Here is a 25,956-nt window from a genome sequence, read left to right as displayed (position 1 = left end):
TCATTTTACACATCAGAAAATATAATAAGCTAAGTCTATGATTACTCGGGTTGAATGCATCACACTTGCACATTGAAACTTTATCAGACTGATTTTCTGTGGCTATGCATCATACAAAGTATAGTAAAATAACCCTCAAGAAGGACGTTGGTCTGTAAAATTTTGGCTTTAAGGAATGACAAATGTCTTTGAAAATATTTTGTTCAGAATCACTGTGATTATAAAAGTACTTCAGTTAAGAAATCCATCCATAATCAATCTTAAATGGCAGTGCATTTGAAAAATGGCATTTATTTGTAATGTTTGTATTTCCAAAGAAAAATATAGAAAGAACTTAAAAAAGCAAGGTAACTGATTTTCAAAAAAAGTATTGATTCAAAAAATTTACTGCACAAAAATATGTACTTCTTAAATGTTTCTAATAAATTAACTCCATAACATTTTTATGTATATTTATATATTTATATATATAATCCCTGATAATCTATAAAAGAGGGTCTATAATAGTAAAATATGTGAACTTCAAAAGTACCCCCTTCATAAAATGTATTTAACATTAGTTTTCTCAAATTTAAGGAATGTAACAATATGTACAACTCTTATGTATTAGAATATACCAAAATAGTACAAGTCATATTAACAGGCTGCCATAATTGTAAAATGTTTGAGTTAAGTTAAAATCGGAGGACAGCATAGTTTCAAATGAATACAATTATTGTGGGAGGCTCACTGTCCGAGTGGAAATGACAATCATCTCATCTACAGTAGATTTCACAAGAGGTAGTGCTCAAGTTTTTTCCTTAAAAAAAAAAAAGGTACATGCTTATTTTTAATTAACAAAATTCACAGGAGAAAATGTGTTGGTTTCTTAGTACATGGTCAGTTGGTGGCTTTTTTAATATGAATCTGAAACACAAAATAATGAAAAGTATGATAAGGTAGTTAATTCTCAATTCCAAAAGGCCTTGCATATAAAATCCAAATATAATAAAAAGCATAGTATCTAAGTTGTTTCACAGATTTAAAATATTCTTACCTCATTAAGAATAGCCCAAACAGCAGAATTCTGAATAACTGAAAGTCGAAAGGCTGAAATGGGATTGAGACCAGGATCCACCATTCCTTCTGCAACACCATTCTCAAATTTTCCTTCAAAATAAAGATCAGTACTTGCTGAACAGACTGAGATGAACACACATAAAATGTCACAGACTTAAGGCAGGAAAGGAATACTCCTGAGTATTTCTAGTAGATATCTTTAGACAGGGCATGGTAATTTCCTCCCCTTTCTTTCTACTTTTATTCAACTTTTATTCAATTTTTCATGAAGTAGTGTATGCTGAAAATATTAGAAGCGTACTTAAGTAGGCAAAGCTACATGTTTCTCACTGCAAATTAAAAAACACAAAATATATTTGCTCTTGTATCAGCAATATTTTAAGGCTGGGTCTGGTGGCTCACATCTATAATACCAGCAATCTGGGAGACTGACGTGGGAGGACTGCTTGATTCCAGGAATTCAAGACCAACCTGGGCAACATAGCAGACCTCATCTCTAGATTAACTCAAGTTAAAAAAACAACAACGTCTTAACCTACAGGTTTTACCAGATTGTGACTTACCCAAACCTTACCAACATATACTCTGTACCATATACTCTGTACTGTCTGACTGCTCTGAAGACCAAGTCAATAACAACACATTTCAATATTTTAATTAGACATACATACAGTTGCTTTCCGTGAGCAGAGGCTCAATCTGAGTGCATTCTTTCCAAGGGTATATTTAAAAGGAAATGAAAAGTAATGCACCCTCTTCACAGTTTCCATTATAAATGACAAGCTAAAAAAAAAGCTCCCCTATAAAAATAAAGACCAAGAATTCTATAAAAAGTCATATGTTCTGTATCAAATTTTTCTTGTTGTAAAGAATATCTTCCTTAAAACAAAACCAAAAAATGCTGACAGAAACATGACAGGAAAATGGTTCATTCTGGGCCAAATTTCTCTAAGGTAGGGGTTGGCAAATGTTTTTCATAAAGGGCAGTCTTTGTGGGCCAAGAGGAAACTCAAGGATACTAGATCAGTACTTACATATACAAAGAGAGAAAACAAAAAATTTTAAATGATGAAATTCAATATGTAATAACAATTGAGTACACTTTTTTGGTAAGATAGGTATATTAAGGAGAATGTAATTCTTTTGGGGGGGATAACATCTCATTTAATTGGAGTTCAGAGTTGTACTCCCTATCATCTAAACTGATCGCAAATGTTCATCTTTAATGCTGACCTAGAATGAAATTTTGCCTTTGAAATGCCCTTTTACACAGCCTAAGTACAGCCAAATACTGGTATCAATCCACGAACACATGATTTTAATGGCGCATTTTAATCACCTGAAAGATATTTAGAGAATTCTATTAATTTTTTTCTCTTTGATATTGGCCTTCTGGTATATTATTACATTGCAGATGAATCATTTCCAGTTGGAGGCCTGACAAACACTCTTCAAATGCACATTAAATGGATTTTGAAACGTGAAAAATTCTTTTTCACTTGTACTGAGATCCAAATGTACTCTAGAACTATAGTTTGAGCTTGAAAATGTATCTGCTATAAATTTGTGTGGCATAGAGATCTTGCTCCCTACTTCATTTTTGACAGCATGGCAAATGTACAAACAGCTTATTGTAACTTAGAGTTCAAACAATGTTAATTGTCACTAAAGTGACTGTAATGTAAGTTTTGCCTATAAGCACCATTCTATCTTGTAATTTGGGGTTGAATGTGTAACACTATCAAGTCTGCAGTAAAAACTAATTTTTAAAGTGGTAATGTTGTTGAGGGCAGTTCTCATTTGAAAAAAATTCAGTGTTGGTCCTGCACTCAAAAAATTGCAGTAGAACTTTGCCGCCCCTAAGCTACTGAACTGCTGTGTCGTAAGGCAAGTTAGAACATTTCTGACAAGAATTAGCAGAACTGGGATGGCTAAGTCCATGAGAGTGAATGAAGTTCAGTGTTGACATTTTGGTTCAGTGACAGATATATGACATAATCAAATATTATCTACAAAGTACCTGGCTGTTGAATAACTACCATGGGCTTTAAACATCTTATATTTTCATTACTTTTGTAAATGTATGCAACTAAGCCTACACATACTTTTACCATATTCATTATGAGACATCTTAGCAGATTCCACTTCAGGTTGTACTGCATTTGTGTTTTCTTGAGCTGTGTGAAAATATTCTTGCCTGTAGTTGTTCTAAACAAAATATTCAAGGGGACAACTCTTCAGTCACTTCAACCTTAGCATAGATTCCAAGTAACAACTGAATATCAGTAACATCAGCCAACTCATCAAGAGCCAAGAAAACCACTCAAAAAATTACCTTTGCTTTTTGACTATTAATATCACTTTCAAAGTCCTCAACTTTTTAAACAATTGCTGTTGCTGAAAGACTCAGTCTTAAATAAGTTTGTTTTCTCTGCTGCAATTAAACATGATCTAATTACCTCATGATTGGTAAGTGATTTTTCTTGTCTGGCTAACAAATGATCCACCTGGAAATTCACTTTAGTAACTGCACCTTCCTTCTTTTTCTCTGAGTCAGAGTCTCACTTTGTTGCTCAGTCTGGAGTGCAGTAGCACGATCACGGCTCACCACAACCTCAATCACCTGGGCTCAGGAGATCCTTCTGCCTCAGTCTCCCAAGTAGTTGGGACTACAGGTGTATACCACTAAACTCGGCTAATTTTTTTTCTTTTTTGGGGGGTGAGATGAGCTCTTGCTTTGTGGCCCAGGCTGGTCTTGAACTTCTGGGCTCAAGCAATCCACCCACCTGGGCCTCCCAAAGTACAGGGATTATAGGAATGAGCCACCATGCCTGGCCAACAGCCTCATTTTAATTTTTGTGAAGAAATTCTGCTGTGATGAGATATTCCATTTTAAATTTTCTAATCTTTCCTACCAGTGCTTTTCTGTGAGTTGAGAATATTGTTGTGCTTAGTGATAATGTACAGCTATCACTACAATGATTTGCCATCTAATTTTGTAAAATGATCCACATCTTACCATGTTAAAAAAAAAACACACATACACACACTATGCTCAAACTCTACTTCTTGTTTTGACATCATGAGTAATTTTTTAAAAGTCATGGCATGGTGGTGTGTGTGGCATTCAAAACACTATCTAATTATAAATGCACCACTGTGATTTGTAGTACACTGAGCAGGAGCACAAGGCCATGAGAACACAACCTCAGTCTCGAATGCAGCTACTCACTCAACTCTGCTGTTGCAGTGTAAAGGCATACACAGACAACATGAAACAATTGAGAATGCATGTGTTCCAATAAAACTTTATTTATGGACATGGGAATTTGAATTTTATATGATTTTTACATATCACAATATGTTCTTTTTATAGTTTTAATCATTAAATTTTTTTTTTAAACTTTAAAAAACATTCTTAGCTCATGGACCATTCAAAAATAGGCAGTGGAAGATTTGGCCCATGGGCCATAATCTGTAAACACTTGTGCTGTTAAATTATCCAGTAGGCTATTCTCAAGTCTCACAACATATTTAATATGCTGATGGTAAGACAAGGAACATTCAAAATGAAAACCATAGCAGAGAAGGCTTGTACTCATTAATGTAGTAAATGCTGACCCTGGAAGCTTCCAAAGTAATGTTTTTATTGAAAAATTAGTAATAAAATTATTTCATAAAACTTTTTCCATACTTGGTTCTGGACTAAGGTAATGGATATGTGTTACAAAAACTATTATTGACTATTGAAGTAGGCAAGGGATTCATAGCTAAAAAATATCATGGAACCTGAAACATATTAACTAATGCAATATATAATACCGTCACCTGATGATCTCATTTCATTAGAAAAATAATTGCCAAATAGTATAATAAGCTTTGTTAAAACACTTTCTTTCTTTTTTTTTGAGTTGGAGTCTCCCACTGTCCACCCAGACTGGAGTGCAGTGGTTGCTCCCGGCCACTGCAGCCTCGACCTGCTGGGTTCCGGCGATCCTTTCACCTCAGCCTTCCGAATAGCCGGAATTACAGGCATGCGCTACCACGCCTGGCTGATTTTTTGATTTATTGTAGAGATGAGGTCTCGCCAAGTTGCTCAGCGGGTCTCGAACCCGCGGGCTCAGGCAATCCACTCACCTCAGCCTCCCAAAGGCACAGGATTACAGGCTGAGCTGCCAAGTGTTAAAACACTTTCTATACAGTAAATGGTGCTGGGAAAACTGGCTAATCACATGCAGAAGATTAAAACAAGATCTCTACCTATCACCATACATACACCAAAATCAACTCTAAATGGATCAAAGACCTAAATGTAAAACCTCAAACTATAAGAAGCTTAGAAAATGCAGGAGATACCCTTATGGAAACTGGAACTGGCAACCAATTCCTGATCAAAATCCCAAGTACCCATGCCTTAAGAGATAAGATAGACAAGTGGGACCTCATCAAACTGACAAGTTTCTGCAAAGCCAAAGAAACCATCAAGAGAGCGGGGAGACAGCCCGCAGACTGGGAAAAAAAATTTGCCAACTCTAGGTCTGACAAAGGCCTAACATCTAGATCGACAAGGAACTTACATGTGCCTAAAAGAAAAAAACAAACAGCCCCATTACAAAGTGGGCAAAAGATATGAATAGACAGTTCTCAAATGAAGACATACGAGCAGTCAACAGATACATGAAAAAATGCTCAGCCTCACTAGTCATCAAAGAAATGCAAATTAAAACTACACTGAGAGACCACCTAACTCCAGTCAGGATGGCTATCATCAATAACTCAAAAAACAACAAATGCTGGAGAGGATGCGCCAAAAAGGAACACCTGTACACTGTTGGTGGGAGTGTAAACTAGTACAGCCTCTGTGGAAAACTGTGGCAATTCCTAAAAGATCTAAAAATCGACCTTCTATATGACCCCACAATCCCCTACTGGGAATATACCCAGAAGAACTCAGATCACTCTATAAAAAAGATACCTGTACATGTATGTTTATTGCAGCAATGTTTACAGTAGCAAGAACATGGAACCAACTGCGCTGCCCATCAAAAGAGGACTGGATTTAAAAAAAATGTGGTACATATACATGATGGAATATTATGTAGCCATAAAGAAGAACAAAATCATGAACTTCACAGCAACCTGGATGGACCTAGAGTCTATAATACCGAGCGATCTTTCACAGAAACAAAGAACTGCGTATCACATGTTCTCACTCATAAGTGGACCCTGAACAATTATCGTAATACTATAAGAGAATGACTGGCAGTAGTGGGAAACTGCTGGGAGGGGGGCAAGGAAGGGGGATTGGCAGTAATGGGAATCTGCCTGCAGGGCGGGGCATACCTCATTAACAAGGGTACCTGCATAATGAACATTTGTATACCTAACCCTGAATTGTACACCACATCTTTAAAATAAAAAAAAAAAATTTAAAAGAAAAAAAGAAACACTTTCACCTAGCAATTTCATCCTGCAGAAATACTCTCACAAGTGCAAAAAGAGTGTGTGTGTGTGTATGGCAGTAAAACCTGCAAACAACCTAGGTAATTCATCACTAGGAGTCTGGTAAAATTGTGATACACTCATACAAAGGAATTCTAGGCAGCCAATTAAAAGAATGGAAAAAAGTAATAAGATAAAATAAAATTGAAGATAATGCAGTTGAAGATTTACTTCTAAGTATATGGGGGGGACCCCAAAAAACCTGGAACTATCTTTTGGCAGGTGGGCCCCTTGTAGTACACTCGGAAGTTGTTCCTCTGGATCAAGCAGTCAACCAATGTTTTTATCTGGAAGTCCTAAGAAGGTTGCGTCACGATTTGCAGAAGAAAGATCCTGAGTTGTGGCAAACAGGTGACTGGTTCTTCCACTATGACAACACACCTGCCCACACCATGCCGAATGTTCAGCAGTTTTTGACCAAAAACGACATGGCCTCCATGCCCCACCCTCCCTCCCTATTCATCTGATCTCACCTCAAGCAACTTTCTTTTGTTTTCCTGGATGAAAAAAGTCCTCAAAGGAAGTATTTTGCTGATATGGAAGAGATGAAACAGAAAAAGGCAGAAGCACTATAAGGTATCAAAATCAACAAGTTCAATAACTGTTCTGAGCAGTGGAAAGAGTGTCTCAATAGGAAAGAGTATCTCGATAGTATTGCATCCAACAGAGAATACTTTGAAGGTAACTGAAGTTTAAATATGTAAAAATAAATGCACAATTTTTAAAAATAAATAAATTCCATTTTTTTGAATCTCCCCTCATACATTGCAGAGAAACTTTCATACATGTGCATAAGTGTTCAAAGTAGCACTGTTTATAATAACAAAAAGATGGAAATAAACTTTATGGCCAAACAAGAGAACAGATAGTGATATATTCACCCATGAGAAATTACACAGGAACAAAAATGAATGAGTCATAAATACACACAATTGCATTGATGAATCTCACAGTGGCAAGAAAAAAACCCCTGTAGATTACAGAAAGATATTCAGAGCAAATCTAAACATAAGCAAAAAATAACCCTGCATTATCTAGAGATATATTACATACATGTAGTAAAATGTAAATGGTAATCTCAAAATTCAGGAAAGTAGCTATCTTTGGGTGGAAGAAGATGAGAAGTGATTAGAGAAGGACACCAAACTGGCAACTCTTAAGCTGGATGGTAGATACACAGATATTCATCACATTATTATTTGTGTTTTTTTGTGCATCCAAAATACTTAATTCTTTTTTAAATGTTCATGCTTCATATGTGCACATGTATTTTGTTCTATGAAAAAACAAGATGCAGAACAGGGTTTTAGAGGAAATCATTTGTGTGGGATTGTAGAATTTTAACGAACATACTCATATATTGTATTTATGCATAGAACACTTCAGAGAGGACACAAATCATGGCAGGAACTGACTCTAGGAAGCACTGGGTAAGAAGAGCAGGAGACTTAAGTCCATCCTTTTAAATCTGGAACCATGTGCATATATGATCCTTTCAACATCAAATCTAACCTTTGCTTTACTCAACGGTCTGGTAGATAACTATTGAAAGACAGGAAAGAAGAGAAACAGTAAAGGAGGAAATTACCAATGAGTGACTAGAATCCCAGATTCCTAGCACTGCAGGGAATCCCAAGGGCCTGTAGTCTGTGGCCTGCCTTCTGCCACAGCAGAGCAGTGGCCCTTTCTCCCAGGTACTCTCCAGAAGACCCTTCTGTCTTCTCATAACTGTAACCCACTGAAATAGATCTAGTAGTCTAGCAGGTGCAGCAAGAATACAGGACTCTTTCCTGCCAGGAGATCACCCTTAGCTAGCATGCCCTACCCTTCTATCCTACCTATCATGTCAACCATTAGGTCTCTGTTGCTACACAGTCTGATCCAATTAAATTCAGGCCCCTTTGCAGGGCCAGTCTTTGCAGCTTGTTCCCTCCCCAAGAGGGCTCTTACTAGCTATCTCTTTTCCTAGTTCTCCCTATTGAACTTCTACATGGGTCCCAGTTTAGGATGTAGCTACCATCCTCTAACTGCTTAACACCAAAATCTCCATTGTACTTCCCAGCCTTGAACTCTTCCAAGTTCTGTTTCAAATGAGTCAGCTCTCTTTAGGGAGAGCTCTCTATTCTTATGCCCTGCCTCTCTTCTGGACAACAACTCCATACTAATGCTCAGAGTCTTTGGCAGAGTCAGCAGCCCCTTCTCTCAGAGTGACACCTGGCTTTATAAGCAGAGCACTGGGTGTGGCAATAGCCCCTGGTTTTCTTGACTGGCTTCTACCAGTGTACCAAGGCAGTGAGTTGGAGAGGGGGTGACCAGGGTCACCGTGAGCCTAGGTAGAGCTTCTGCCCTATGAATGGAGGTTGGGTAGAGGAAGGAAACCTAAGATGTCAGCTGCTCTCGTCTAGAACAGAGCTTAGATCTTCTGCAACAGAGCTTGGGGTAAGGATGGATGCTGGCACCCCACCCTTCCTGGGAAGTACCACAGCCCTATAGATTAGAAGCTGGCAGGAAACAGTTCTGTGTTCTTGCTGTCTCTGCAGAAAGTAGAACTCCTATCTCACTGAGCTTGGGTGGTATGGATAATAGAGCTGATCATGACTCAGATGTCACAGACTCTTGAGGTTCTTACTGAGATTTGGTAGCTTTTTATGAATAAATGTTTCCCCATCTACTATATGCCCTTAGGACAATCATCATTTAAAATCATTTAAAAAATCATTTTCACCAGTTATAGTTGATATTTAGAAAGAGGTCAACAAAGTTCCTCACACCACTATTCCACTAAAGTTTACTACTTAAAGGAGCATAACTTTTTATATCCAGTTGGAAAAAAAATCAGTTGCTCTTTATTGCTGATGGGTGTTTTAGTTACATAAGGTCATAGGTTTAATGATCCTTAAGTTCTCTTTTCGTTCTAACTAAGCACAAATGAGTTGATAATTTAAATGGTCATTTTCTTCAAACTACTGCAGAGATATGTAATAATTAGATGTCTCTATTTCCTATGCTACTTTCATAATCTAGAACACAACATTCTCAGACATCAAATAATTGATAGGTAATGAGGTAATAAATATCTTGGATACTCAGCTGATTTTATGTACATTTCTAGAGATGGGCTGATATAGCCCAAATATGAAAATCACTAAACTCATCCATCCACCAAAATTACACAGAAATTAGTCAGGGTTATTATGCAAGCCTTTAGCAACAGCTGAACATGGTTCTTCTCTCCTAATGTAAAAATTACTCCAGCTATAAAAATGTACTTATCCTGTAGACCTACAATATTAACTCTTTGTACTCAGATACCTCTCATGGATCACCTACCAGCAACTCGACCACATTTGTTTACAAAATAGTGAAAACCAAATCACTTCATATTAAATGGTATAGCGTTAGAATCAATAATTTTATTGTCATGATATTTAGCTTACAATGGAATTTGGAACATTTAGGAACTTGTTTATAGCTAAAAACCAAATTTTATATCTTATATTTTTCTAACTTGTGGTCACATGTGAAACAGTCACCAACATGTATTGCAAGTTCATTGATACATGTTGTGCAATAGTAATTTGTTTGATATCTTCCACCTGGTGTTTTCCTATTCAAGTAAACAATGCAGTCTAGTTTTCTTTGTCCCACATTAATAATATGTAATTTATTGTCCAGTCTGTAGTTCGAAAAAGATGTGGAAGGACACACTCGTGATCCCTGAAAACCACTTCTCAACTGATTGATCATATCTCAGTATATATTCCATCTCTTTATTTGATTTTTCATTCAGTTTGAATGGAAAACTTAAAGGAAGCACATTTTTGAAAAATTTTCAGTGGCCTAACTTTGTCCTGTATAATCACCAGCTATGTCCCCTGAGAGGGGACATCCAAGTGGTTTGTTAGATTTATGATGTCACCTCAGAGGGGATACTGAGTGCAAAGGGTTAACTGACCAATATTCTTTTTTGTCTTATACTAAGAAAAGCATTAATTTGTTTTAAGTAAAAGCAAATGTATATAATCATTGGTCACTGACTCGTCTTCTACCAAGTGACAGACCCTTTGTTAACTGCAAGGCACATATGAGAGACACTGCCCCTCCCTTTCCAGGGTGAGTACACAGAACAGAGCTGTAAAACATGATTATTCAGAAAAGGCACACACAGAAAAGGATGGTCTGAAGAACAGAGAAGAAGAGCGACCAAATTGGCTAATTAACAGTGAGAAAGCATTTATTAGGAGGAGAAATAATTGACCATTTCTGGTAGAGAAAATGGCTAGAGACATGGCTGTCTATAGAACACAGGGCACTAATTAGAAGGACAGTAGTCTCAGGCTAAGAGAGAGAGAAAGAGCAAGAGGAAAGTTACAAGATGTGAACGTGGGTAGGAGGTAAGGAATCAGATAACAGAAAGTCACAAAGGTCTTTACCCAGGTCAAGAGAGTTATATTTATATTTTAGAAAAATGACTGAAGTGGCTCTAGAATGCCAATGAAAGGATTCAGGGAGATGCAGTCCCTTTTCTGGTTCTAAAATGGAGGCAGAAGGCATACAGCCCCCTCACATACAGGGTGACTCAAGACTTTCAGATGAAAAATGGACAGAATTTATGCTAATGGATAGTAAGAAGATGGGGTGACCCAAGGTTAGAGTTAGGCAACTAAATGAACAGGGACAGTAAAACCTGTGGTAACCAATAAAGAAACATCTGTTACAGATGTTCATGGCAGGAATGTATATAGCCACCCAGTATACAGCTACATCCGACACTTCAATACAGATGTGACACTCAGGAGGGAGGCAGAGCAGAAGCACAGATTCTGGCATATGAATGTTACCTAAGACCAGAGAGTAGCTAAGCTCATCCAGTAGGAGGCAGCCGAAGGCAGACTCTATCAGTCTGGTCATGGTAGACAGAGAAAGAAAGAGGAACTAGTGAGTAAACCTGCTGTCTGAAATCCTAGAAGGTCAAGATAGTCAAGGGAAGTACTAAAATGCAAGAACAAATAAAACTTGGTGTACATTGGTAACTGTAATCCTCAAGTTGCTCAACATCTGAAAATAATTTAGAAGTACTTTAGGAATAAGTCCAGAAAAATAAAGGATATTTTTCTAAGGTAGATATTACCTATTCTGAAATAGCCATCTTCTAATTGTTTGTCTTTGGTTGCTTTGCTTATTTCCAAACCTTCACTCTAAAATAAAACAAAAGCATTAAATTGACAAATAATTCCTTCAATTTAAAATAAATACAAGCTATAAATACATCTTAATATATAGAAAGTGGAGTCTGTGGCCCAGTTATCTTTAAAAAGAGAAATGTCATCTCAGTCTTGAGCTGTAAAAACGTTATCAGTCGAAGTTGTTTTTGTAAATCACCATTTGAATCTTTATATATCAGTGGCTGGAAAATGAAACATTCAATCAATTTAATATAAGATTATTTTCTATTAAAACATATACGGAGGAATATGCGTTAACTTGAAAGAAATCTAAGCATTCCTCAGAGACCAATAAATTACTTCACATGTTAATCAACAGGCATTAAAACCACCTGGCATTTTGGGACTCAAAATACAAACTGTAAGTAAACCCTAAGGTAAAATAATGATTTCATTTCTTTTCCCAGTAGAAACTTCCACGTTATTTTCCAAGAGAAAACAAAATAAAAGCTCTTTCTATGAATGAGACAAATGGGCCAATATACCAGGTGTTTCCTATTTCAAAAAAAGTTAATATTACTCACCACTGATCCCTGCAAGTCATGAGAATTTTATCTCATAAACAAGAAAAGCGTCAAACTAAGTCAACTGATGCTAGTTCTTAGGGAAAGATAAGAGAAAAAAGTAGTCATACCTTCAAAGGCAAGACTTCCACAGTTGTGTTTAGTAGAATATCTCCTGGGTGTTCTTGGTTGCCACTGTGGAACAAGTAACTGAAACACAAATGTAAATATAAAAATAATGATTTTATAAAGATTCAAGAAAATGATTTTACCTCAGAGTAAGCTTTTCTAAACAAGACTCTACCTACTCAAAGTGGACAACTCTAGAACTAATAAACTGCACAGTATGTATTCTGAATAGTTGTGAAGAACTTAAGAGTACAAACCCTAGGTGACATGTTAATTCCTTCTGTCAAAAAGTTATGTTTGCTGCTTAACATAATCATGTATTTAATATTTTTTAAAGGATGACAGTTTTATTATCTATAATGTTTTAAATATTTATTTATTTTAAAGATGTGGGGTATGATTCAGGATTAGGTATACAAGTGGTCATAGTACACATAACGTTTTGGCCTTCCTTTGGTCCCCACTTTGCTGTTTGAGGTCAGGTACCCTTACTGATGTTGTGTCCCCCCCTCACCCCCACCCCGGCAGTATCCCACTACTGCCAATCCCTTTCTTATAGTATTATGGTAAATGTTCAGGGTCCGCTTATGAGTGAGAACATGTGGTATTCTGTTCTTTGTTTCTGTGACAGATCACTGAGTATGATCGACTCTAAATCCATCCAAGTTGCTGCGAAGTCCATATGTTTGCCTTTCTTTATGGCTGCACAATATTCCATTGTGTAAATGTATCACATTTTTTATCCAGTCCAGTTTCGATGGGTAGCATGATTGGTTCCATGTTTGTGCTATTGTGAATAGTGCTGCAATAAACATGCATGTGCAGGAATCTTTTTTGTAGAATGCTTTTAATTCCTCCTGATATATTCCCAGTTGGGGGATTGCTAGGTCATACGGACGGTCAATGTCTAGTTCTTTTAGAATCACCACACTGTTTTCCAAAGAGGTTGAACTAGTTTGCATTCCCACCAGCAGTGGGAATTCCTTTTCCTCTGCATCCTTGCCAGCATCTGTTATTGTTTGTTTTATTAATGATGGCCATTCTTACTGGGGTTAGGTGGTATCTCCATGTGGTTTTGATTTGTATTTCTCTGATGATTAGTGAGGCTGAGCAATTTTTCATGTCTGTTGGCTGCCTGTATATCTTCTTTTGAGATGTGTCTATTCATGTCTTTTGCCCACTTTTTATTGGGGCTGTTTTTTTTTTTTTCTTTCAGCATGTTTGAGTTCCTCGTAGATCCTGGATGTTAGGACTTTGTCAGATATACAGTTGGCAAATATTTTTTCCCAGTCTGTGGGCTGTCTCCCTGCTCTCTTGATGGTTTCTTTGGTTTTGCTGAAGCTTTTCAGTTTGATGAGGTCCTACTTGTCTATTTTATCTCTTACAGCATGGGCACTTGGGGTTTTGATCAGGAATTGGTTGCTAGTTCCAATTTCCATAAGGGTGTCTCCTGCATTTTCCAAGCTTCTTATAGTTTGAGGTTTTACATATAGGTCTTTGATCCATTTAGAGTTGATTTTGGTGTATCATTTCTAGAGTGATAGGTAGGGCTTCAATCTTCTGCATGTGGTCAGTCAGTTTCCCAGCACCATTTACTGAATACATTCTCCTCTCTCCAGTGGTTGTTGGTAGGCGCTTTGTTCAAGATGAGTTGGTTGAGAAATTAAGGCTTTGCTTTGAGAATCTCTATCCTGTTCCATTGGTCTATATGCCTGTTCTTGTACCAATACCAGGCTGTTTTGATTATTGTAGCCTTACAGTAAAGTTTGAAGTCTGGAAGCATAATACCTCTCACTTTGTTTCTTTTGCTAAGGATTGTTTTGGTTATTTGTTGTCATTTATGTTTCCATAAGAATTTCTGTATTGTCATTTCCAGGTCTGAGAAGAATGATGCAGGTAATTTAATGGGTATTGCGTTTAATCTGTAGATTGCCTTTGGTAGAATGGACATCTTAACAATGTTGATTTTTCATATCCTTGAGCATGGAATATTTTTCCATTTGTTTGTGTCTTCTTGGATTTCTTTGAGGAGTGTTTTGTAGTTTTCATTGTAAAGGTCTTTCACTTCTCTGGCTAGAAAGATGCTAAAGTATTTCGTGGTGTGTGTGTGTGTGTGTGTGTGTGTGTGTGTGTGTGTGTGTGTGTTTGGCTACTGTGAATGGGATTGTGCTTTTTATTTGGTTCTCTGCCTGCTTGTTGGTGTATAAGAATGTGACTGTCTTTTATACATTTATTTAGTACCCCAAGATTTTACTAAAGTCCTTCATCAGTGAAAGCAGGTTTTTGACAGATTCTCTTGTATTTTTGAGGTATAGAATCATATTGTCAGTAAAGAGGAATAACTCGACTTCCTCTTTTCCTGTTTGGATACCCTTGATTTTCTTCTCTTGTCTTTTCTCTAGTTAGGACTTCCAACACAATGTTGAACAAGAGGGGTGGGAGTGGGTAGTCTTGTCTTGTTCCCATTATGAGGGGAAATGTTTCCAGTTTCTGCCCATTTTAATGCTTTAAATATTTAAACCTCTTGCCATGAATAACCAAAATTGTAGCACCTACGTAATACTACTGTTATCTTGTATGGGAGAAAATTTTCACTAGGATGACCCCTAGGCATGGCAAGTTCAAAGATTTGTTTTATCCAATAAAAGCAATTGTATTAGTAGACTGAAAGTAAACTAACCTCTTTCAGATATCCAAATAATTCCATTTGTCAATTTAAAATAACATTTGAATAATGACTAGTTATATAAAATATTGTGATCAATCTAAAATACATTCTGAGTATGAGTATAATGTTCTATATTTTGATACTCTGAAAACAAACTAGTAAGCATGTGTGAGTAGGAAAGGGTAGAAACTATATTGCATGTACAAAGTCTAAGTCTAAACCTAACTTAAAGTTAATCAAGTTAATTGTTTAACAATTTAGGTTTAGGACTCAGAAAATACCTAGGTCCAAATCCTGGGTCTCTCACTTACTAGGATCTTCGCCATTAACAAGTTATCCCAGTTTTCTGAGCACAGGTTTTGTCTATAGAAAGCAGACATTACCACCAACCTCACATGACTGTCCCAAGGAGCTTATGAGAACTGACAAAAAGTACCCTACATATTAAAAATACTCAGCCAGCCGGGAGCAGTGGCTCAAACCTATAATCCCAGCACTTTGGGAGGCCGAGGTGAGAGGATTGCCTGAGCCCATGGGTTTGAGACCAATCTGGGCAACTTGGTGAGGCCTCATCTCTACAACAAATCAAAAAATTAGCCAGGCATGGTGGCGTGTGCTTGTAGTTCCAGCTACTTGGAAGGTTGAGATGGAAGGATCACCTGAGCCCAGCAGGTCGAGGCTGCGGTGGCCATGAGCGTGCCACTGCTCTCCTGTCTGGGCAGTAGTGTGAGGCTCCAACTCAAGAAAAAAAATACTCAGGCAAGTATTGGTTACAGTATGATTATGACATAGTTACAGTAGGGCATTTGTGGACAGAAGTCACCTGTGATGAAGACTTGATCTTCAAATGTTAAACAGGATAGGGAAACCCTGATAAAAGGTCCTTCTAAGCTACACCAAAAATTACTTTCAGCATTTTCAGATGAGAGATACTTTCTTAAAATATATCCCTGACTTGAAATGCTGATTTGCATAACCATGGGTGACTCCATACTTCAGCTGAAGATGTAAAAGAATAGGCCGAGGGAAGCCACTAGAAGAGCCCATGAATATAATGTGGAGCTCAGACAGACTGATTCAGAGATGCTTACCCCATGATTGATTATTCATGGTGAAAAACTCAATACCACTTAAGATGTTTACCATTAGATGAAATAAATTAAATGTTTATGAATTATATATGATAAGCTTATGATGAAAAATGTAAGATATAAAATTATATAGAATAAAATCCAAAGTAGAAAGTACACAGAATTACCAAGAAAATAATGTGTCAATATGGTCACAATGGTGGCCCCAAGGTTGTTTTTTTTTTCTTCTGATTTTTCATACTTTAAAGTTTCTGTATAATGAACACATATTGTATTATACAGTCAGAAAATATTTTGGTAACACCTCATTTCTGTATTGATAAATACAACTTCTGCTTTTTTGCCTTCTCAGCAAATAAGTTATTGTGGAAATCAAAAAGTGATTCCTGGCCAGGTATGGTGGCTCATGCCTGTAATCCCAGCACTTTGGGAGGCTGAGACAGGAGAATCACTTGAGACCAGGAGTTCAAGACCAGCATGGGCAACATAGCGAGACCCCTATCTCTACAAAAAATAAAAAAATTAGGCAAGTATGGTGGTGTGTACCTATGGTCCCAGCCACTTGGAAAGCTGAGGCTGGAGGATCACTCGAGCCCAAGAGTTTAAAGGTTACAGTGAGCTATGCTTGTGCCACTGCACTCCAGTCTAGGCAACAGAGCCAAGTTTTTAGGTTCTCCTAAAAAGATACCATATTTAAACATTTAGAAAAAATTTTTTAAAGTGATTCCTTTTTTCTATCCTAGGAAGGGTAGGTGTTTCCATGAACACCAAGAAAACTCATATGTAGTATCCATATAATTTTAGGAGAACAATGTTTCACTAGAAATGTGCCCTAAGCTGGGGCATGTTAATATTACCTTACAGAGGTTTATTGTAAAAGTATTTGTTGTAATGAAATTTGGTCTCATGTATTAGAGTTCTTTCACAGATTCTTTGATGGATATTTTTTCATTATTTACAAACATATATATTTTTCTATTTTCTTGATAATAAAAGTAAATACTTTTTTTGGGATTTCCATTTCTGGGAAGGTGAAATACATGTATTTTCTCTATTCCTTCCTCTAAGTACAACTAAAAACCCTGGCCATTGTATATTAGACAAACAGAAGAAGACTCTAGAAGGTGGAAAGAAGAAGACAGATTGGCTAGAAACTTAGGATCCAACAACAACAGGGTGGTGAGTTTCCTGAGTTTTTCTTTTGCCTCATATGAGTCTGACAATTAAGTTTGTGAACTTGCCACCATGAGCTTACATTGGCAGCACTGGACAAACAACTCAATAAGGTTTCATAACTTTGGTATACAGTCTCACAACTGTGTTTGTGTTGATGTGTGGCGGTGTCTTGCTGGCTGGCATTAATTAGTGTTGTTCCATGTTTTTGTGTGCTATCACAAGAATGTTCGAACTTGAATTAGATCAACAAACAAACATAAAATTTCTTGCTAAACTTGGCAGAATGGAAGTGAAATCAAGGAGATGTTAGTCTAAGTTTATAGGGCTAATGCATGAGAAAATGGCAGTATACACATGCATTAAACATTTTTCTGGGGGAGCAGAAAGCATCACTGATGAAGAGAGGTCAGGACAACCAGTAACAAGCAGAATTGACAAAAACATTGCAAAAATTCATCAAATTGTGTGTCAAAACCGTCAGCTGACTGTGAGAGGCGTAGCAGACCAAATAAACATCAATAGAGAAAATGTTAATTGAAAATCTTGGCATACTAAGGGTGTGTGCAAAAAATGATACTGAAGGAGCTCTTGCATCATGACAAAGCACCAGCTTACACAGCACTGATTAAGGGAATTTTTATCCAGTAAACAAATAACTGTATTGGAACAGCCTCTCTCCTCATCTGATCTGGCTCCCAGTGCCTTTTTTCTTTACCCAAAAGCAAAGAGAATATTGAAAGGAAGACATTTTGATGACATTCAGGACATCAAGGGTAATACAACGACAGCTGATTGCCATTCTAGAAAAAGAGTTCCAAAATTGCTTTGATGGGTGGATGAGGCACTGGCATTGGTACATAGCTTGCCAAGGGGAGTGCTTTGAAGGTGACCATAGTGATAGTCAGCAATGAGGTATGTGTCACTTTTGCTAGGATGAGTTCACAAACTTAACTGTCAGTCCACATACATTCTAGTCTTGGAGCTGACAAACCTGGCAACTTGGAAATGCCAACAGGAGCAAACCAAAAAAGCTGCCCCCAAAAAAGCCCGCTGGGGATGCTCGGCAAGATGGCTACGGAATAAGTCGAACTGTGAAGATCTCCACAGAGGTTGGCTCCTGAGAGCACTTCCATGCACTCTCACGGCCGCTGCCTACACGGGGGCCGCTGCTGTGCCCACTCCCCTGCAGCAAACTGCCTCCATCGCACTGCGGCCTCTGCAGGAGACGCTGCTGTGGCCGTTGCTGGGTGCCCAACAGTAGTGGCTTTCGGCTCTGGCTCCGGGGAATTCCCAGCTCCCTCCTCCACCCCAGGCCACCTGTCGCACACCAGCTGCAGGGCCCAGCTGCCTCGCTGATTCCTAGTGCCTGATGCCAGACACACACCTTCGTCACCCATCATCATAGCTCATCAGCTGGGGCGCCGAGGAGTGGAGAGAAAGGATCTGCGAAAGAGGAGCCATCCACTACAGCCATTTTCCAGGCAGAGACTCACATTGCCCCACATATCTCTGCGCAGCCTCCACCTTGTTTTCTAAGATAGCTTCACCAAAACAGGAGACATAGGCCCCTCCCCTACGCTGAATCAGACACTAACAACTCAGTTGTGTGTGGCAGGACTGTCACACAGCAAGCCAAGGGAACTAACCCAAACTATGAATAATCCTGTTTGCCTGCAAATAAGAGCAAAGGGGAGGGGCTAGAGATCAGAGCTGAAGAGACTTTAGACACTCAGGAAAGACCCCAGGCCTAGTCTGGTTTCTTATTTGGATTTTTTACTTTATTGTTTTGACTGTTTGTTTTGTTCACTTTTGTTTGCTTTTTGATTTAGACTACCTTTATAATGGGGAAAAACACATCAAAAGGAATGATTTTACTGGACTGTCTTTGTGCAATTACCAGAATGCTTTAGGGAATTTTCTTTGTCTGTTTTTTACTCTTTTCTGGCCTTGTGACTCTTTTCATTTGTTAGTCAGTATGTATGTCTGTTTTCTCCCTTACTCTTCTCTCTCTCCAACTTCCTCTAGACCCCCCCCCATTATTTTCCTTTTCCTTACCTCCTTTTGTTCCAGCGAGCAAATCTAAACCCCACTGCATGAACAAATTGTAAGGCAGTGGGAAGTGGGTTCCAGGGAGCCCATACACCTGTTGGTGGATACTGGGATCTGAAGATAGATTCTGAATCACAGTTTCCCCCTCAATTAAATCTCAAAACTGCAAAAAGTACAGCCTCCAGCCCACAGTCCAGCCTCAAAAGTGAACAAAGCCAGAGGATCCTCATAAGGAAGAACAGGAGATTGAACAAAAAGAAGTAAAAGCAACCCCACCTTCCCTGAAAAACAGAATTAAAGAAGGGGAGGGGAAAGAGGAAGAGAAAAATCTACACAAATAAAGAAAAGTCAAACGAAGAATATGGGTCTTTCACAGACCCCTGGGAAGTCAGACACTGAGAAAACAGACTGCGGAATTCAAACAATGAAGAGCCCCCAGAATGACTGGGTCTCAAACTACAACCCAGATATCAAGACATTAATAGAGAGATTTAAAAGAATTGAGGAGAGACAAGAGGAACCAGAAAGGAGTTGATAACTGAGATAACAGTAGTAAAGAATACTGTAAATGAAATAAATAACAAACTGATAAGTATGGAAAGCAAAATTAGCCAAGCAGAAGAATCTCAGAGCTTGAGGACCAAAATATAGAACTAACCCCAACTGTCAAAAACATAGAAAAGAAGCCTAAAAAAACAGGACAAAACCTTCAAGAGATGAGCAATTACTTCAAGAGACCGAACCTAAGAGTAATTGGACTTCCTGAGGCAGAAAGAGAGACAGAGACCACCCTGGAACAAATATTCCATGAAATTATTTAAGAAAATGTCCCTCATCTCATCACTGATGCAAAAATTCAAACACAAGAGATTCAGAAGACCCCTGCAAGACAACAAATGAGAAGATCAACTTCCAGACACATAATAATTCACCTAACCAAAGTAGGTATAAAAGAAAAAATCCTAAAGGAGGCAAGAGAAAAAGGTCAGATTACCTACCTTGGGAGCCCAATTACAATAGCAGCAGATTTATTTACAGAAACTCTTCAGACTAGGAGAGCTTGGAGCCCTATCTTTAAAGTTCTAAAAGATAAACAATTTCAACCAAGAATAACCTACCCAGCCAAGCTAAGCTTCATCAGTGAGGGAGAATTAAAATCTTTACCAGATATCCAATCCCTAAGAACTTACTCTGCCACCAGACCACCTCTACAAGAAAAACTTTAAAAAGTATTAAACACAGAAGAAAAGGAAAAAAGAACAACAATGTTCTCCACAAGAGTACAGGAAAAAGATTAAAAACACACATGAAACAACCTCAAAACCAAAAGAAAGACAATAAACAAACAGGAACTCCATAAGAACCTCATGATAGGGATCAACTCTCACATTTCAATAATTAACCTGAACGTGAATGGACACTGAAAAGACACAGAATGGCAAAATGGATAAAATATCACCAGGCAACAATATATTGCCTACAAGTGACTCATCTCACTAGAAAGGACACTCACAGACTCAAAGTAAGAGGATGGGAAGCAAAATTTCAGGCAAACGGAACACAAAAGAAAGGAGGAGTCGCGACCTTAATCTCAGACAAAGTACTCTTTAAGCTATCAAAAATTAAAGAAGATACAGAAGATACACTACATAATGATAAAAGGTTCAATCCATCAACAAGAAATATCCATCTTAAACATATATACACCCAACACAGCACCAACTTTCATAAAGCAGCTTCTAGGTAAACTCAAATAATATATTGACTCTAACACTGTCATAGCTGTAGACTTTAATACCCCACCCACAACCCTAGACAGATCATTAGGACAAAAAAGTCAGTAACAAGATCCAGAACCTCAATGCATCTCTTGACCAAATGGACTTAATTGATACCTACAGAACACTCCACCCAACAACCACAGAATATACATTCTACTCATCACCACATGGAACGTACTCTAAGATCGACCACATCCTTGGCCATAAATCAAGCATAAACAAATTTCAAAAGACAGAAATTTTGGCATGCACCTTCTCGGACCAAAGTGGAATAAAAATAAACATCAACACTAACAAGGTTCCCCCAAAACCCACAAAGACATGGACATTAAACAGCATGATGCTAAACAAGTCCTGGGTCAATGATGAAATCAAAACAGAGATTAAAAGATACCTGGAAACAAATGAAAATGAAGAAACATCTCACCAAAATCTCTGGGATGCCATGAAAGCTACAGTAACAATATCTCTACAAAAGCAAATGAAGAAAATGGAAGGATCACAAATTAACAGTCTAAAAAGTCATCTAAGGAAGCTGGAAAAGCAAGACCACCAAAACCCTAACTTCAGCAGAAGAATCCAGATCACCAAAATAAAAGCCCAAATCCGGGACACAGAAGACAAAAAGATAGTACAAAAAAATCTACAAAACGAAAAGCTGGTTCTTTGAAAACAAGATCGATGGTCCCCTAGCTAGACTGACCAAGAAAAAGAGAGAAAAAGCCCAAATGAACACAATCAGAAACACAAAAGATGAAGTCACATCCAACCCTGAAGAAAAACAAAAGATTATTAGAGACTACTATGTATACTTGTATGGAAACAAACTTGAAAACCTTAAGGAAATGGAGGACTTTCTGGTATCACGCAACCTGCCTAGGTTGAAACAAGAAGAAACTGAGACCCTAAATGGACCAATAAAAATCAAGGAAATCGACTACGAAATAAGAAAACTACTACAAAAAAAGCCCTGGACCAGATGGCTTCCCAGCAGAATTCCATAAGACATTTAAGGAGGAACTGATACCAATCCTACTGAAAGTATTCCAGGCAATTGAGAAAGATGGAATTCTCCCCAAATCATTTTACGAAGCTAACATCACATTGATACTCAAGCCAGGTAAAGACCCAATAAAGAAAGAGAACTACAGGCCAATATCTTTGATGAACACAGATGCTAAAATTCTCAACAAGATCCTAGCAAACCGGATTCAACAACACATCTCAAAAATCATCCATCATGACCAAGTAGGCTTCATCCGTGGGATGCAAGGCTGGTTCAACATTCGTAAGACCATAAATGTAATTAAATACATCAACAGACATCAAAACAAAAACCACATGATTATATCATTAGATGCAGAAAAAGCTTTTGATAAAATCCAGCACCCCTTCTTGATAAAAACCCTCAAACATCTAGGCATACGTGGAGCATACCTCAAAATAGTAAAAGCCATCTATGAGAAACCCACATCCAGCATTCTCCTAAACAGACAAAAATTGGAAACATTTTCCCTGAAAACTGGAACAAGACAAGGATACCCACTCTCACCCCTCCTGTTCAATATAGTATTGGAAGTCCTGGCTAGAACAATCAGAGAAGTGAAGGCGATCAAGGGTATCCAAACAGGAAAAGAGGAAGTCAAGTTATTTCTCTTTGCAGACGACATGACTGTATATCTTGAAAACCCAAGAGAATCTGTCAAAAATCTCCTTGCACTGATAAAGGACTTTGGCAAAGTCTCAGGGGATAAAATAAATGTGCAAAAGACAATCACATTTCTTTACACCAATAATAAACAAACACAAACCCAAATAAAAACCACAATTCCATTCACAATAGCCACATACACCAAAATATATTACCATTGGTGGGAGGAAGGGACTGGGGTAATGGGTACACAGGATCTCTCAGTTCTCTCAGTTTTCTTTCTTATGGCTACATGTGAATCTATACTTTGCCAACAGTCAAGATTAATGTAAGAAAAAAGTAAATTGCTTATTGAGAAGAAAAAGTATATAAAATAAACGTATCAAGTCAAAAGGACATAGTTCCTGTTATTCCACCTCTACTAACAGTTGATATATTTCTGATTTGTTCAATGTATGTACTATATGCAAAATATTGTTTTTGTTATTTCAAAAATGTTTATAATCTATAATTCTACACATATAGAATTCAATATATCTTAGAATTCTATACACACAGAATGCTATAATCTATAAAATAACCTAAAAGGATATTCTATAAAGTTATAAAATTTGCTTCTTCCCCCCCACTTAGTGTATATCTTGAAAAGTTTTCAAGTCAATACATATTGATCCATGTCATTATTTTTAATGGTTGCTCACAGCATTCCACTGCACAGAAATATCATCATGTATTTAACCAAACACCTACTAATAGACATCTGTGTTGTTTCTAATTCTATGATGATTTTTTAAGAATGATAAACAATATCTCAAAGTGCAGAGTATGACTAATAGTATAAAAAATGAAGACCAAGTAACAACAAAACAAATACATGCTCCAATTGCAAAATACTATTCAAAACTATTTTTACATGTTCTTCCAGTGGCATGCCCATTGCTTAAAATATTTTTACAACTTAAATTCCTCTTTGGAATCAGTTAGAGTACAAAAGAAAATCAGAACATCATATCACAGCTATGTATTGCTTTTAACCATCTTGAATAGAATTGCTCCAAATAATTTATAGTGGATTCTAAAAATAAAATTGGCCTTCCCACGAGGGTACATAAAATAATATACCACAGAATAGAGAACTACATTCTATTAAATATGCCATAGGCCATCTGGGGAACATATCCCAAACTGAGGAAAAGTTGAAGGAAAACAGGGAGAAGAAAATTCTAAGATTTGTAAAATGACCATTAAGTGCTAAGAAACATTAAAAGGTTGCAAATTCCTCTGTGGTGTATTAAAAATAATCCAGCATTTGTAAAACCATTGCTAGGAATAGTCATACTCTGTCAAATTTATCATTTCCACCAAATTTCTGGGATAATCAACTAGTTCTAGGTCAATTTTTAAGGGATATTCTAGGCAAGGACATGAACACCAAATTAAGATTTTTGAAACTGAGTTCTACAAACAAATATTTAAAAATTATACTAGATACAAGTCCAGAAATACCAAACCTGTTAAATGCTGATATTATATCTGAAAACACACATGTACACAAACATGCACAATCTATCATAAATCACATCATGAAGAGGAAGTCTGAATTGTAAGACTAAATATATTTCCATAATCACCAACCTTTCTACATTGACGGGCTTATCAAATTTAAACAAGATGTAGTCTCCAGCTGTTGGGGTGATAGCCCAGAAGAAATCCTCCCCCATGTAAGTTTTCTCCAGTGTATGTCCTTGGTAGACCTTCAAAGAAGTAGATACCTCTGCAGGTGGGTTGACATGGATTTTAAGAAGTAATGGTTTCATGTAATCTTTATCCTAGGAGCAAAAGTATGCTATTAAATAACATACGGTTTATTTATACTTAGGAAGAAAAGCAATAGTTACACTCTAAATAAAACAAATTGTATGTCCATGAGAAAATAAAATTAAATCACCAACCGTGAGTTTCTGAATTTTCCCTGTTAGTGACGAATGCAGACCAACATGTTGGAAGAGGGAAGGTCTGAAGCGAATCCTCAGATTTGCTTTCTGTCTATCACAATGTTTCTAAACGTTGGGGAAAAAAATCACATGAGTGTTACATAATAAAGTGAAATCTTGTCCCCATCTGGAAAATGAGAAGTCCTTTAGAAAAATATTGAAAAGAAGGCACAACTTCAAGTCATGATTATAAATTACACATTTTCTATGGCCTTCTTTGAGGCATTAAACAGACTTGATCGATAAACAGCCATGATCTGGAAATTAAAAATAAGCACAGCGATGGGAAGGGTGAAGGACTTGATTTCCATCATCCTTCAAGACATATCTATGAAGATTTGACTTTTAATATTGAAATGCACAAACAATAGACTAGAGGTTTGGCTCTAATATGCAAAATACTTTTAATTGGATAATCCAATGAAGCATTTGCAAATAATAAAAAGTACATTTTGTTGCATGAAAGCAGTTTGAAAATGTGAGGCAACAACTTGACTATAAGCTAGCAAACAATATTAAAAGTAAAACAGACAAATCTATCTCAACACAGGTAAGGAACATCTATCTTTCAACTCGCTGTGCCTTATGGCCCTGATGTAGCATCACAACCTGTCCTCATGCTTGGTCCTGGTATATGATGGGAACAAACACCAAGGAATTCACAATGCTGCTGTGGTCCTGCAGGAGGTGCTAACTCAGTGCTGCAAGACCACCATGGCTATTTTCACAAAATTTTAAAAATTTCGTTTGCAATGGCTTCTATGAGTTATAGACCACAAGGATATCAAAAAAGAGATTTATAGGAAATGTGCACTTTGGAATACTTTTTTTTTTTAAGAGTTTTTTTTTTTTAAGAGTCTCACTCTTGTCACCTTGGCAGGAGGGCAGTGGCATGCTCACGGCCACTGCAGCCTTGACCTGCTGGGTTCAGGCGATCCTTCCATGCCTCAGCCTTCCAAGTAGCTGGAACTACAGGCACGTGCCACCACGCCCAGCTAGTTTTTGTGCTTTATTGTAAAGACAAGGTCTCACCAAGTTGCCCAGGCTGGTGTCGAACCCCCAGGCTCAGGCAATCCTCTCACCTTGGCCTCTCAAAGTGCTGGGATTGCAGGCTGAGCCACCGCGCCC

At 37.5% G+C, this 25,956-nt stretch overlaps 1 protein-coding gene across 1 annotated transcript in view; it reads right to left on the bottom strand.

Annotated features, from left to right (window-relative positions):
- The window catches only part of MGAT4A (mannosyl (alpha-1,3-)-glycoprotein beta-1,4-N-acetylglucosaminyltransferase, isozyme A), a 126,127-nt gene continuing 100,171 nt past the window's right edge, over positions 1-25,956 (bottom strand). Inside the window, exons 10-15 of the mRNA XM_008066048.2 lie at positions 24,787-24,894; positions 24,470-24,663; positions 12,421-12,499; positions 11,693-11,759; positions 1,037-1,149; positions 1-906 (exon numbers count right to left, since the gene is read on the bottom strand). Coding sequence (XP_008064239.1) covers positions 880-906; positions 1,037-1,149; positions 11,693-11,759; positions 12,421-12,499; positions 24,470-24,663; positions 24,787-24,894 — 588 coding nt within the window. The 3' untranslated portion in view covers positions 1-879. The remainder of the gene's footprint in view (positions 907-1,036; positions 1,150-11,692; positions 11,760-12,420; positions 12,500-24,469; positions 24,664-24,786; positions 24,895-25,956) is intronic.

Source organism: Carlito syrichta, unplaced genomic scaffold (assembly GCF_000164805.1).
Source record: "Carlito syrichta isolate Samal-C Ts95f unplaced genomic scaffold, Tarsius_syrichta-2.0.1 Scaffold308837, whole genome shotgun sequence".
Lineage (NCBI taxonomy): Eukaryota > Metazoa > Chordata > Mammalia > Primates > Tarsiidae > Carlito > Carlito syrichta.
The sequence above is the reverse complement of the archived record's forward strand: the minus strand, read 5'-3'. Positions and strand labels throughout refer to the sequence as shown.